The 13,322-nt window shown below is 56.9% G+C and overlaps 2 protein-coding genes across 2 annotated transcripts in view; one reads left to right on the top strand and one right to left on the bottom strand.

Annotated features, from left to right (window-relative positions):
• Nucleotides 1–9: 9 nt before the first annotated feature.
• Nucleotides 10–8,888, top strand: rasef2 (RAS and EF-hand domain containing 2). The gene is made up of 17 exons (XM_019881842.1): nt 10–63; nt 2,377–2,467; nt 2,885–2,980; nt 4,017–4,094; nt 4,158–4,273; nt 4,346–4,414; nt 4,516–4,588; nt 4,685–4,755; nt 5,109–5,295; nt 5,382–5,483; nt 6,509–6,653; nt 6,758–6,839; nt 7,158–7,272; nt 7,357–7,470; nt 8,251–8,327; nt 8,421–8,551; nt 8,603–8,888. Exons 2-16 carry the CDS (start codon nt 2,387–2,389, stop codon nt 8,518–8,520), a joined length of 1,506 nt encoding a protein of 501 aa, XP_019737401.1. The 5' UTR covers nt 10–63; nt 2,377–2,386; the 3' UTR covers nt 8,521–8,551; nt 8,603–8,888.
• A 1,525-nt stretch (nt 8,889–10,413) lies between these two features.
• Nucleotides 10,414–13,322, bottom strand: part of fkbp16 (FKBP prolyl isomerase 16) — a 5,712-nt gene continuing 2,803 nt past the window's right edge. Inside the window, exons 4-8 of the mRNA XM_019881754.1 lie at nt 13,083–13,300; nt 12,480–12,649; nt 11,357–11,434; nt 10,750–10,884; nt 10,414–10,662 (exon numbers count right to left, since the gene is read on the bottom strand). Coding sequence (XP_019737313.1) covers nt 10,576–10,662; nt 10,750–10,884; nt 11,357–11,434; nt 12,480–12,649; nt 13,083–13,300 — 688 coding nt within the window. The 3' untranslated portion in view covers nt 10,414–10,575. The remainder of the gene's footprint in view (nt 10,663–10,749; nt 10,885–11,356; nt 11,435–12,479; nt 12,650–13,082; nt 13,301–13,322) is intronic.

The raw sequence follows: 13,322 nt of genomic DNA, 5'->3' as shown, positions 1-13,322 counted from the left end.
CAAGCCGGCGGCGGCGGCGGACTTCGCAGCCCGCTTCGATACCGAACGCGTTCTTTCCCCAAGGTGAGGAGGAGCGGGACGACGTCGCGCTCGCGTCGTTTGCGTTTTTTTTTTTTTCCCGCGCTCAAGATCGGGAAATACTGTACTCACGTGTTCAAGTCCTCGGGTGAATATTGAACGTTCCCTGCCACCAGTTTGAAAATGAAAGCAAAACTCTGCGCTGTGAACTGGAAGCTAAACTGCATCATCAGGTATGGCCCAAATGTCCAGTGAAACGCACAAAGGCCTCCTCATCTGTGACGCGGGCACACACACACACACACACACACAATTGTTGTCGACCTGCTCGCCTCTCGGGAGCAGCTCGACAAAGAGCTCGCTCGCTCACTCGCTCACATCACATCGTGTCCTACTCGGAGCCTTGTGGCTGACATTGACGGAAATCGAGGGTTGCGTCTTGATGTGTGGCGCTTAACCTCCCTCGTGAAACGGGTGTCCGATGACGGTGAGACAACGGGTCACGTGACGTGAGTAGTCTCTTCACTCGCGTGATCAAAATCAGACGGTTGATAGGCATCGTCAAGAAGTAGCTCTCGTTTCAAACAGTCGGATACGAGCGCCGCGTGGCTCTCGAGCCGCCGCCGCAGCGTGCGGTCGCGATGTCGCTGAAATGTGCAGATTTGTGCCTGCGCGGCCCTGATCCGGGTGCCCTTCTCCCTTCTCCCCCTTGTGCAGCCTGAGCGAGCAGCTCGCAGATCTTCACCGGACGCTGGAGGCGTCCGCCAAGCCGCTTTTGCTGCAGCAGTACGAGCAAGTCGTCTCCTCGCTGGTCGGCCGAAGCCTGGACAGCAGACTGCGGCGCGAGCAGCTGGAGGCCACTTTAAGGCGGTGAGGCAACTCGTCTTGACAACTTTTACATGCAGAAAAATGTCCGCGATCGGAGCCGCGTTCTCCTCGCGAGGGTCGCGGGCGTCTTTTGGGCGGTGGGCGGGGCGCACCCTCGACCGTTTGCCGGCCGATCGCGGGGCAGGCGCGGACAAAGAACCGTTCGCGGCCGGAATGCGGGAGGAAACCCGAGTACCCGGAGAAAACCCGGGCGGGCGCGGGGAGAACATGCAAACGCCACGCGGGAAGGCCGGGGGGCGGCAATCAAATCCTGCGCCGTGAGGCCGGCGTGCTCGCGGGTCGACGGGCCTTCAGTCAACCGCGGAAACCCTCCGTCAGAAGGACGATCCCGTCAGAATTGGCGCCGGACCCTGGACCGGTCGAGTTGAGCGCAACGCTCCGTGCGCAGGTGCATCGCGGCGTGAACGGCCGAGTGAAAGTGGATCTTCAATGGGAGGAACAAAAAAAAAAACAAGGACGGATTCAGAATTGGTGCCAAATGTTTCCCTGGGCAACTGCCGATTGACCCGTTTTCCATGTCCATGAGATTCTACATTGAATTTCCAATCATGTGGTCGCTCTGTTGGCTTGGTCGTTAGCGTTTGTCAAAGCAAATGGCCAAAAAGAGAATGTGCTCCAAATGGACGACGACGATGCGCGAGGAGATAAGATAAGATAAGATAAGATAAGATAAGATAAGATAAGATAAGATAAGATAAGATAAGATAAGATAAGATAAGATAAGATAAGATAAGATAAGATAAGATAAGATAACCTTTCTTTGTCCCACACTGGGGAAATTTGCAGTGATGTTGTGATTTGGCGATGCGGATGTGACCTTTTGTTCATTGAAGACATGCGATTGGAATGAGCACCGCGTCCTGTTGCTCGCCGCGAAGAAAGCGGCGGCTCTTTCTTGTTGTTGGGACTCCAGAATAGGCGGGCCAAGGCAACGCATCGGCGAACGACCGCTTCCCGACCGCTTCCCGACCGGCGGTGCTTCACGAACCCGCGGTGACGGCCTCAACGCTTGCTTAGCGGGCTGCCGGGCAACGCGGGCTTGGTTCCTTTTGGATTAGAGCAACGACCGCGTCACGTGAGAAAGCATCGCGTCACGAGCGGGAGGCGGGGGGGGAAATCCCACTTTGTCATTTCCTGATACTAAAACTTGGTTCATGGTGCGCTTATTCAAAGCTCTCCGCAAAGCATCTTGAAATGCCACGCGTTTGACAAAGAGGCCACTTTTGCTAGCACGAGGAAGAGACTATTATTTTTTTTTCTTCAAGAGTCTCCTCCGTTGTTTTGCCGGCGAGGCGAGGCCGAGGCCGCCACAAGTCGCATTCCTCGCTCAAGGAAGTAGGGCCGCGCAAACGTGCCGCTCTACCTGTTCTCCGCTCCGCCCCTCCCCCCGCCCGCCGTTCGCCGGCGTTTTGGAAAGGGTCTGCGTTGCGGAGCGGCGCCGCGCGTTGACGCGCGTTTGTGTGCGAGCAGAGCGGGAGACATGAGCGGCGGCCGGCTGGTCCAACTCGAGGACGACATGCAGAAGCAACTTGCGGGCACGGAGCAAAGGGCCAGGGAGGAGGTGAGGCCTGCGTTTCGAGACGCGCGCGCGCACGCACGACTTTTGACACCGCCAAAAGGCTCGGCCCGCACATGCCGGCATCATGACTCACAGTGACATTTTGTCAAAGATGAGACCCCACGTCGTATTCCCAACAAAGCAGCGGCATAGCTCATAATCGTTGTTGTACTTGAGCAACCATTGAATGAAAATGTTTTGCGCGTGCCGCCACTTTGAGCTCGTCCCGTCGGCATTCCGCGACGTCGGCGCCGCTAAAAAACCAAAACTATTGCGCAAAACTGACAGCAATTGTACGCCAGCCAAAGTCTGTTGTGGGCTGTCGTGCGTACTCATCGAGTAGACACATCGCCGTCGGGGGGGGCTGTCAACGGTCGGATTCCAGCGCTTTCTCTGACCGCTTGGCTTTTGTGTCTGAAGGAGCGCAAAAAAATGGAAGAAGTCCTGTGGAACCTGCAGCGGAAACACGAAGACCAGATTGCGGACCTGCAGGCCACCGTGGACCGACTCCTGCAGGTAGGCTGGCCGGCTGGCGGGCGGGCGGGCGGCCAATTCAACGGACAGGCAGCGAGAGTGCCGCGTAGCTTTTCGGGTCCAATTCAAAGCCCGTCTTGGACGAGGGCAACAGGCGAGTCACATTTCGCCACATGGAGGGGCCGTAGCGACAAGTACAAGTCTGGTGACCCGCTGCGCGGGACATAGACGGCGCGAGCACCGACTTGTGCTTGGAGGCAAAAGCAAAAGACACGGATTCCGCCAGAACAAAAGTCAAAGGCGATTTGCGCTCGGGCTTTCCGGCTCCGTTGCTTTTCACACGCCGAAAATTCCGAGCGCGGCGAGCCGCTTGGGAGCGGCTGAGGGGGCGACGTCATCGGCGTTCGAACAAAGGTCCAACCTGGAGAAACGGGGAAGCGGAGGCCTGCGTCGCGTCTCCCCGTCGGAAGCGCGCGCTCTTCCAAGCTGGCAAACCTCGGCCGTCCAAATTTTGTGCGAGCGAGCCAGTTGACGACGAGCTCCCAGATGTCTTTTTTTAGCTCGTCCGCTTGCCCTCTCGAATCGTGACATGCGGCATGCGCGGCGTCCAGAAAAACGGGTTCTGGGACAGAGCAAGGCACGTTCCGCAGTCGTGTTATGCCGGGACGCCGCACCGGAGGTTGATCTCACCGCCCCCGCGGCAGCTTTTTTTTGCCGTCAAAGAACCCTTTTCAAAGCCCAGAAGGGCTTTGAGTACCGGAGGCGCTCAATTGCGTCGGAAGGAGGCCATTTGGAGCGAATGCTTTGAAGGCGCTCCAGAGAGCCGCCCGCCCGCTCGCTCGCTTGCAAAAACACGCCGGCGCATTCCATCCAAATGGCTCCTCTTCATTCAAAAAGTCACTCCGCTATTGTCAGGGCGGAGTTTGTGTTCCTCGGGGGTCGTCCTTTTCCTTTTCTGGCACACAAACTTTCCCCTCAGCCTTTTCTCAAGGCTTTCTTGTCGTAGGAATATTTGCTTCTGGCTAAAGTGAAGGATGAAGTCTTCTTTTTTTTTTTTTTTTTTTGTTTTGCGGCGTAGAGTCAAGCCGAGTCTCGGTCGGCCCGATCCAAGGAGGAGCAGCTTGACGTCGGCCGACACGTGGGCCAACTTTCGCAGGTGAGGCACGTGTGGCGCTCACCGCCGGCCTGCCCGGTCTGGTCCGGTCTGGTCTCTCGTCAGGAGAACGAGCAGCTGCGCTCGTCTCTGCTGGAGGCCCAAAGCGACGTGGGCGCGCTGCGCTCCGAGCTGGACAAGCTGAAGGACATGTACGCCGACGAGCGGGCTCAGCGCGAACGGTGAGCGGCGCCGCCGCCCGACCGGCTCCGCGTCTGTCGTCGTCACGCCTCGCTTTTGCTTTGCGGCCGCAGAGAAACCAACCAGCTGAAGAAGATGGTGATCGAGTACGAGTCTTACTCCAGTCAAGTCCAGATTCTACAGTAAGGTCCTTTCTTGCGCCGCTCCGCTTTGTGTGTGTGCACGCGCAGCCTGTTGAACCCCCCCACGTCCCCCCCAGCTGACCCCCAATGTTTCCCGGCAGGGACTTGAACAAGCAGCTGTGCGACAGCAACGACGGCTTGCGCTCGGCGTTGGCATCGGAAGTCAAGCGCAAGGCAAGCGCCGCTCGGGCTACTTTTGTGGTCGCGCGTCGCGTCGCGTCGGTCGGTCGGAGGCCGACGCTGAGCCCTCCTTCGTTTGTTTGCTTGCAGGTCCCTGCCAAGAACGAAGCGCCCGCTCGCAGAATGAAGCCCGTCAGGCAGAGCACCCTCAAGCACCACAGGTGGGCTCCGAGCTTTGCGTTTCACGGGAGGGACTTGCTCAAATGTTTTTGGGAATGGCAGGAAATGACCCTGAAAAATAAGGAGGGAAAGTCAAGTTGGAGGGACAAATGCAACATCGTCCCTTTTGATTTTTGATTCAGCTCTGCAGCCTCATGTTCTTTTTGTTGAGTTGTTTTGGAGTTATGAGTTGAAAATACTTGAAGAGGATTTGTTGAATTGTCTCTGTTCCGTCGAAAACGTGGCGGCGTTGGCAATCTTGACTCGATTTGCGATGTTTGAAATGAAAACGCAGCCGCGTTTGCCTTGACCTCGGGAGTCGTCGACTTGCCTTTACCGTGTGCGCTCGCGGCAGCTCGAGCATGTCCGACGTGTCCCTGTGGGCCGACAAATACCTGGACAGCGGCGTCTCGCTGCCCCCGGACGCCAGCGAGAGCTCGGTCAGCGACCTGGACACCGATATGGACTTGGACACGGACGACGGCCGAGGCTCCACCGAGACCGTCCACCGCAGCTACTCTTGCGCCCACTCCGACGGCGAGGTCGGTGCGGGGGCGGGGTCGCCCGGGCCCGGCGCCGACTTGGCCGGGCGGCGTGATTGGACTCGCTCTTTGTCTTCGCCCGGCAGTTGCTGGACACCAAGTCTGAGGCGGGGCTGTCCTTGGCGCAGAGCTTGGGAAGTTCCAACGCGTCATCCATGCGAAAGCAGTTGTCTGCCTTTGCCAAAGAGGTAAGACGCGCCCGCCCGCCGACGCACTTTCACTCGCTTCAAAGTTCAAAAAAATAAAAAATAATACACGCACCGAGGCGCAAAGCGGCCAAGGCTTTTCGCCAGTTCGCAGCCAGGCAACTCTTCGCTGACTCGGTGGCACGCAACAGGCCAAGCCGCACGCATTCAAAGTCTCGCGCGCGACCGTGTCGACTGTGAGGGCGGCGCCCCCCCAAAAATACAATTCGACCCGCGCTTCCGAGTTTAGGTCGTTGCGTTCTGTTAGTTGGCCACCAGATGGCAGTCCAAGTTGACGCCCTGGACCTCGAGGGAAAAAGTTGGCACCGAATAGCTCGGAATGTCGCACGACTGACTCGTCTTCATACTTTCAACAGGAGCTCAGTACTTAACGATTGATTGATTGAACATAGCGACGAATGACGAAATCTAGAATAAAAGGAAAGGACGGGTCATCGGTCGATGTCCCAGTTGAGTGCCTTTGACATATTCAAAGAGTCCAAAAACTCATCGAGTCCTTGTTCTCACATCATGTTTATACACAAGTGGCTTGTTCATATGCACCCGCGTATCCCAAACTAAAATCAAAAGGCGCTCCTCTGAGCGCACGTACGGAGCATTTTACGTTTGCGAGTGACTAGAAGTCCAACGAACGGCGAAGCTTCGTGCTGGATAAGTCTCCGAATTCTGAGCAAAAATACCACAAACCTTCATTTGTGAAGAATACTTTTTCTCCCCTCAATATCCTTTTTGGAAATCGTCATTTCATAATCATAATGAAAAATGTTATCCGAGGCAGCAATAATAAAGGGAGAGGAAACAATGTGTTGTGAATTCAAGAAAAAAAAAAATCGACATTTTCCGCAGTGCCATGAGAATAAATTCCTAGTTGTTCATTACGAGAGTCGAGTTGTTTTGTGTGTAAGAGAGTACATTTTGAGACGAGTCAGCCAAGTCAGATCTTTGAAGAAAAGCGCTGGAAGTTGCAAAAATAAACTCCTTTTTTTGGGGGGGGGTGGGGTACTCAGACGGCGGAGCCGGAGGCGGCCCACGCGGACGACGCCGTGCCCATGTACCGCCTGGTCCTGGCCGGAGACGCCGGTGCGGGCAAGTCCAGCTTCCTGCTGCGGCTGGCGCTCAACCAGTTCAAAGCCGACATCCAGACCACGTTGGGTGCGTCGCCCTCCGCGCAAATGCCTCCGGCCGAACCGCTCCTCTGCGCGTAGCGGCGGACCATGCGCGGGAGCTGACGCTCGTGCCTTTTTCTCGGCCGTCAGGGGTGGATTTCCAGATCAAGAAGATGCTCGTGGACGGCCAGAAGACCAACCTGCAGATCTGGGACACGGCCGGACAGGAAAGGTGCCGCGCTCGCTCGCCTGGATCCATACGATCCTCAGCTCTGCGAGGAGCCGTACCACTCGTTCGTACTTGGGATGCCTAAAAAGTCACTAGACGCCATAACGAGGACTGGCGTAAAAAAAAAAAAACAAAAAAAACTCAACATCTATGATGCACTTATTTCAGCGATGCCTCTGCTTGCCACTGGAGGGAGCTAAAAGAAAATGAAGTCATTGAACGAGTGCAAATACATCGACATATATCGACTTTGTTGTTTGAGGGAAAGCAATTGTGGATTGTGTTTAAGGCCGGGCCTGTTTTTTCTTTTGGTGGCCGCAGGTTCCGCAGTATCGCCCGCTCTTATTTCCGCAAAGCTCACGGCGTTCTGCTCTTGTACGACGTGACTTCGGAGAGCAGCTTCCTTAACATCCGAGACTGGCTGGATCAGATCCAGGTAAGCCGCCGCAGCAGCGCAGCGCAGCGCAGCGGCCGGACGGCGCCTGGCTAAAGCCGCTGGTGTCTGGCGCTCCTCACCCAGGACGCCACCGAGGACACGGTTCCCGTTTGCATCATCGGCAACAAGGTGGACATGAGAGGCCAGACGCCCGCCAGACGCTGCGTCAGCACTTTGCACGGAGAGAAGTTGGCCACGGTCCGTTGAGTATGCCCGAGCTGCGCTCCCTTTGCTCTCTCGCTTTTCGCGTGCGCTCGCTTGGCCAACGTGTCTCTCGCGGTTGGTTCCCTTTTGTCCGAAGCTTATCGGGGGATGCGCCGACGTTCCGCCGTGTTTGTATTGAGCAGGAGGAAGAGAGGCTCGCTCATACCTGCGCGCCAGATGTTGCATTGATATTCCCACATCATAGGAAACCCATTTCTTGAAACGTTGATGAAAAAAAAAGGGGGAGGGGGTGGCTGCAGAAATAAGGGCCCCTTTTCATCCGAGGCAAAAGGGGAAGGTGCCGGCTCAAGTTTGTTTGTGCCCGTCGCTTGCGTGTTCAGGCGCGCCTTGGCCTTGGTTTGTGTCCACGCAGGCCTGATTGTCTCGAGTTTGCATGTCCACCGTGTGCAACGTCTTGTGCTTTTCACTTTCATGCACACGTGCGGCGTCACCGGCATTTCTGCTTGAACTTGTGCGGGAGGGAGGGCCGAACGATGAAAACGATGCACTTTTTTGGGTTTGTTTTTGCTCCCGCAATACTCCGATTGGATTTGAATGTGCGAGCGTTTGTTTCTTTCCGTTGTGAACAAACGGCCGATCCGTCACCCGTATGTCAATAAGCAACGTATCGGCCGACCGTCGACGCGAGGGTCAACTTTGGACCTTTTCATCCGACGGTCCCGTGGAAACAGGGGGAGCGCGTTGGCAAAACGCCAAAGGCGATCTCCATTTGCATTCGATGACTCGTTGAGCTTCAGCGTTGATGCGTTGCAGGCATACGGCGCGTTGTTCTGCGAAACCAGCGCCAAAGAAGGGACCAACGTGGTGGAGGCGGTGCTCCATCTGGCCAGGTGGGTTTGGGGGGGATTCCGCTTCTCGGCCTTTGGGAACGTGCTTCGTTCGCTTTGCTGACTTTGTGCCGCTCTCTTTCGTTCCTTTTGAAGAGAAGTGAAGAAGAAGGTGAAAGTGAAACACAAAACGTCTCCGGTGGACCTTTTGGCCACAAATGCCAAGAAGACTTTTGGCACATGCTGCCGCCTGTAGATGCACTTTGGAATCAAAACTTTTTTATTTTTATTTTTTTGTATATGGAGATGGAATTTTTGGTCATGAAGGCTGCCCCCCCCTCCATGGCCTGGAAAGACCACCTGTACAAATATGCTGTATATTTTTGTATTTATTGGCTTGTAAGTACTTTTACCCATTCCACAGTTTCACACGAATCGCATTTTACTGGTTTGCAAGCCCAACCTGCATGTGATTAGTTTTTGGGTTTTTTTTTTTTTTTTTTCTTCTCCCCCATTTTAAAATCTGAGGTGGAATGAAACGAGGAGTATTTTTGGAACTATTTTATCCGACCTCGGTGGATGCGGTCGAGCAATCTGAACACATTCACTGGTCATTGCACTTTTCTTCAATTACAAGTGTTTTCTAATAAAATTTTCTGGGAAGATTGGCTCAGAATTGCGCTTCGGGCGGTCTTTTGGTGGAGAATGCACAGTGTTGGCCACGACAAACTGAGCAATCGCGCCGTCTTTTTCTCTTCGATTTTTGGGCTCGAGCCGTTTTCTTGGCGGGTTTAAGAAGATGTCGTTTTGTGACGTCACGCGTTCTTAATTGAGTTGCGTTGAAGGCGGAAAATGAAAGAGACCGGGCCGCCGCGGTCAGTCGGGGCGGAACTGTTTTGACGTCCGTTCGCAATAATATCCAGCTGCAGACTCGGAGGAGGTAGATTTAGGCTATGGTAGACATACGACGGAAGTGGCTGTGGTCGGCCTCCTCCGGGCCTGCAGCTGGACCCTTCTCTCCGTTCGGGGTGAACCCGGAAGCGCGTTCCCGAGTCTTCTCGGGGCCCCGAAAAAAACGCGTCAAAGCGAACGTGGCTTTTGAGCGTCTCGGCCAGCGGTGTCCGAATCCGAGGGCCGCTATCCCGCACGTTCGAGATGCTTCCCTCCTCCCACGCGCGGGATTCGAATCGGGATCGCCGTCAGGCTTCTGCGGATAAGCTGATCGTTTGAAGCGACGTTGCCACCGCCTCGGGCAGGAAAGTAGCCGTCGGCTGTCCTAAAAGTCGCTCAATGACGCCATCCCTCCATGTGCGTCATTGACCACGTGCGCGCTGTCGAAGAGGAGTCGCGTCGTGTCAGATGAGTTCAAAAAAACGAAATCTGTTGATGGACTTTCTTTTGTCGATTCTGGTTTCTTTTCTTGTCACAAGATCAAGCCTCCTCCGCGATCAGGCGGGCCAGCCTCGGACACGCCGGAGGAGGAGGAGGTGGGCAACGAGAGGATGACAGCTGACAGCTACGATGGACAGACCCTCCGGCCCACCCCGGCAGCTCCTTCAGCCAGAGAGCGATACACCCGCGCCGCGAGAAGGAGACGTACCGCCGCTCGTTCCTGCCGACTGCCGTCTCTCTCTCTCTCTCTCAAAAGAGCGAGAAAGTCGCCAAGTTGGCCCCGCTGCGCTCTTGGGAAGGGCGAGCGAATCCGCGTGGGCGGAGTCAAGGCTTGAGCCACGCCTCCGACGGCGCTCAGTCGCCAGGGCCGATTCGGCGGACGTGCTGTACGCGCCTCGGCCACCGGGGGGCAGCGCGAGCCGGCCGTCCAGAAGCGATTGCTCGTCGCTTCCGTTGCGTTCAAATGGCCGCGGCTTCATGGCCGATCACAAAACGGCCACGGAGACGCACGCGCAATCAGGTCTTCGGCATTTCCCTTTGCGGCGGTCAAAGCGAAGCTCTGCGGTTGCTGCGGGTTGAGCGCGTCACATTTGTTTGGTGTTCGGGCGTGGAGAGGCAACAAACAAGTCGGTGGCTCTTGAGGAAGGCTCGCTCCTTATTTTGTCAGCTTCACTGCGCCCCTCCGTGTGCCAAACTGCAACTCGACCTCGATTTCCTCCGAAAGGTTTGCCTTTTCTCTCTTGATGAGTGACCTTCATTTTTTCAAGGCCAGCCGTTTTCAGTGCCTCCGTTATGCCAATATGTCCAGTACCTGGAAGTAAATGTGCGGATTCTTCAAAGACAAGACGTCCCTGACAATGACTGAGTTTGAACTTGATGGCAAAAAAGGAGGCGGAAGCGAGCGAGGATGCTCAAGTCTTCAATTCCTTGCAGTGAGGACGAGCGACGTCACGAAGCTGCCCAGTGCCACCAGCAGAGCTCCCACGATCAACTTCCACGAGATGGGCTGAAACACAACCGAGCGAGGGCAGGTGAGGGACACCCTGGGCATCGTCGCTTTTGCCGTGGGGTTTTTTTTCTTTTGTCATCTGACCGATGTCGGTCCGGAGGGGAGGAGAAAAGGTGCGACGTCGTCGCCCGACATCTCGGCGGGCTTCGCGTTCCGATGGCGTGCGGCCTTGCCGCCCGACTGCCTCTTCACGAGCTTGGAAAGCTCGGCGTGGATGGCCTGAGGAAAAGAAAGTCCGCCTTTGAGAAAGAACAACTCGGCCACTTTGTCGTATGCGAAGCGCCGGGGGGGGAACGCCGCCGCTCCACGATCCGTTTCTCCGCTTTTGTAATTTTCGACAACGCAAATCCAAACAAAGCGGTGCCTGCAACCAGGCTCCCAACCAGCGGCCCGCGCGCCGTTTTTCTCCCTGTCGTTGTTTTTGGGGGGGGGGCACGACGCGTATCCGCAGCAAAGCCGGTACGCCCGATTCCGGTCAACTCAACGCAACTAGAAAGCCCGTTGGACCAAGGCCAGCGAGTTCCCGTTCACACCGATAGACTTGATTGATTTGAGCCAATAGATCTCAGCAAGTTGGAATTTTATGGCCGCTTGCAGCTTCCCCGAGAGCAGGGAGGGGGCCGCCGCGAGCGGGAGCGGCGCGGCGTGGCGCGCGGGTGCCGAGCGGCGAGCTGGACGTCGGTGGTCTCACCCTGGCGGCGGGCTCCAGCTTCAAGGCTTTCTTCAGCAGCTCCGCGGCCTCCCCGTAGTCGCTCGCGTCCGACAGGATCTGAGGAAAGGCCACGAGGGTTTTTCACAAGGGAGGAAGTCGCCACGCGCGGCCACGCGCGCCGCTTTGCTTTTGGACGTTTTTGGGTTGCTTTGTTCTGATGACTTTGGATTAGTTGCGCTTTGCTTGGAGGGCCGCGTGCAGAGAAAGGGAAGGACGAAGGGGCCGCTTTTGGAAACGCACTCAAGTCGCTCAAGAAAGCGCTTCTCGTTTTGTGTCGTTCATCTCGTCGCCTTGAGGCGAATGCTCGAGAAGGATTTTGAGAGATTTTTGGGCTGGCCGCCGGCCGGCCCCGTCTCTCACCGTATCCGTCGGGCTCCGCGCTTGACGGCAGCCGAGCGTCCGCGTTCAGAAGCGCAACGAGAGCGGACGCGAGTCTTTTCCAAAGGGTCACTTCGGGATGGCTCGCGTGACGGACGTCACCCAGCACCGAGTGGAAGGAGCGACTTTGGCCTCTCAAGTGGCACCGTCTTTATTCCCAACAGGCTTTTTTTGGGATCATTTATTTATATCCGCCGTCCAATATAGACCAAAGTTCGACAGTCCATGGTACAGTCCACGTATTCGTGGTCATGGCACCTCCCTCTCGCTCTTCCCGAAATGCGGCGAATCCGTTTCAAGGGAAGCCCGAAAGCTCCGGTCTGCCAGTCATCGGCGAAGACCGGCGCTCCAATTGCACTTTGTTTGGCCGATGGCCATTTGTGGATTTGAAGGCATTTTGTTGCGGGAACGCCCAACAACCTTGTTGGGCGCAGAGCCCGTCGGCGCTCTTTTCTTTTCTGCGCGTACACGCGGTCATGCCAGAGACGGCGACGGCGTGCCATTCCTCGTTGGATGGCGACTTGATGGACCCCCTTCAGCCCAAGCCCCCCAATTGGAACACGCCTCTGTGCCCCAAAAAGCACGTTTCTGTCCAATGAAATCCCGAACGACGGCGACTGCCCGTTCGCTACCCTTGAGTTCAAATCCGTGTGGACGGCGGTCGCCCCGAGGGGACGAAACGAGCGCAAGCTGGCATCGCTGCAGATTTTTTGTGGCACCTGACCTTTCCCGCCCTGTAGAGGGCCTTGACGTTGTCGGGCTGGAGGGCCAGGACGTCGCGGCTGGCGCGCAGCGCCTCCCGGCGCCGCTCCAGTTTGAGCAGCGCCGCGGCGAGGTTGTTCAAACACTTGACCCGGTAGTGGCGCACCTCTCGCTCGTCCTCCTCGCCGGCATCTGCGGGAGGGGGGGAAGGCGTTTGGTGAGAGGTTGAACGACAACTCGGCGCGGCGCCCCGAAGCCCCGCCCTGCGCGCGGCAGGAAACATTGCCGCCACCCGTCCGCGTTAGCGAGCGCATTTGCGCCTTTCGGCAGCCGCGTGCGGCCTTTGCGGGGTCGCGGCGGGCATTGCCGGAAATTGGCCTCCAAACGCGGGAGGGCCCAGAAGGGGATTTGCTCGTGCCGTTCACTTTGAGTCGCCTCCTCCGGTCGCTTTGTCAATTAGGTCGAACTGACGGATGGACCGAACGGAGGGGAGCGCTTCATTTGGGAGCTTTGTCGGCGGCGACCGCAGCGCAAGGAAACGCCAACGCTTTTCACGGCGGCGTCACATGGAAGCGCTTTGAGGCCAAAGCGCGGGCGCCGACGGACACGTCGTGAGAAGCCGTACCCCCGCCGCAGGTGGTGAGCACGTCCAGGGCCATCCGGTAGGCTCTCGCGGCCTTGCCGTACTCCTCCCTCTGGAAATGGAAGTTGCCTCTCTCCCGCTTGCGGTTGCCGGCGCGGATGCGATCGGAGAGCGGCAAATTCAGCGGGTCGGCTTTGTCGCTGACGTCCAGCAGCTGCAGCTGGTAGAGCAGAGGAGCCCCGGCGGGGATGTCGGGCTCTCTGGAAACAGACACAAAGCTCC

This window comes from Hippocampus comes, unplaced genomic scaffold (genome assembly GCF_001891065.2).
Source record: "Hippocampus comes isolate QL1 unplaced genomic scaffold, H_comes_QL1_v1.1 scaffold299, whole genome shotgun sequence".
In the NCBI taxonomy this organism is placed as follows: Eukaryota; Metazoa; Chordata; class Actinopteri; order Syngnathiformes; family Syngnathidae; genus Hippocampus; species Hippocampus comes.
This window is presented reverse-complemented; position numbering and strand designations above follow the sequence as displayed.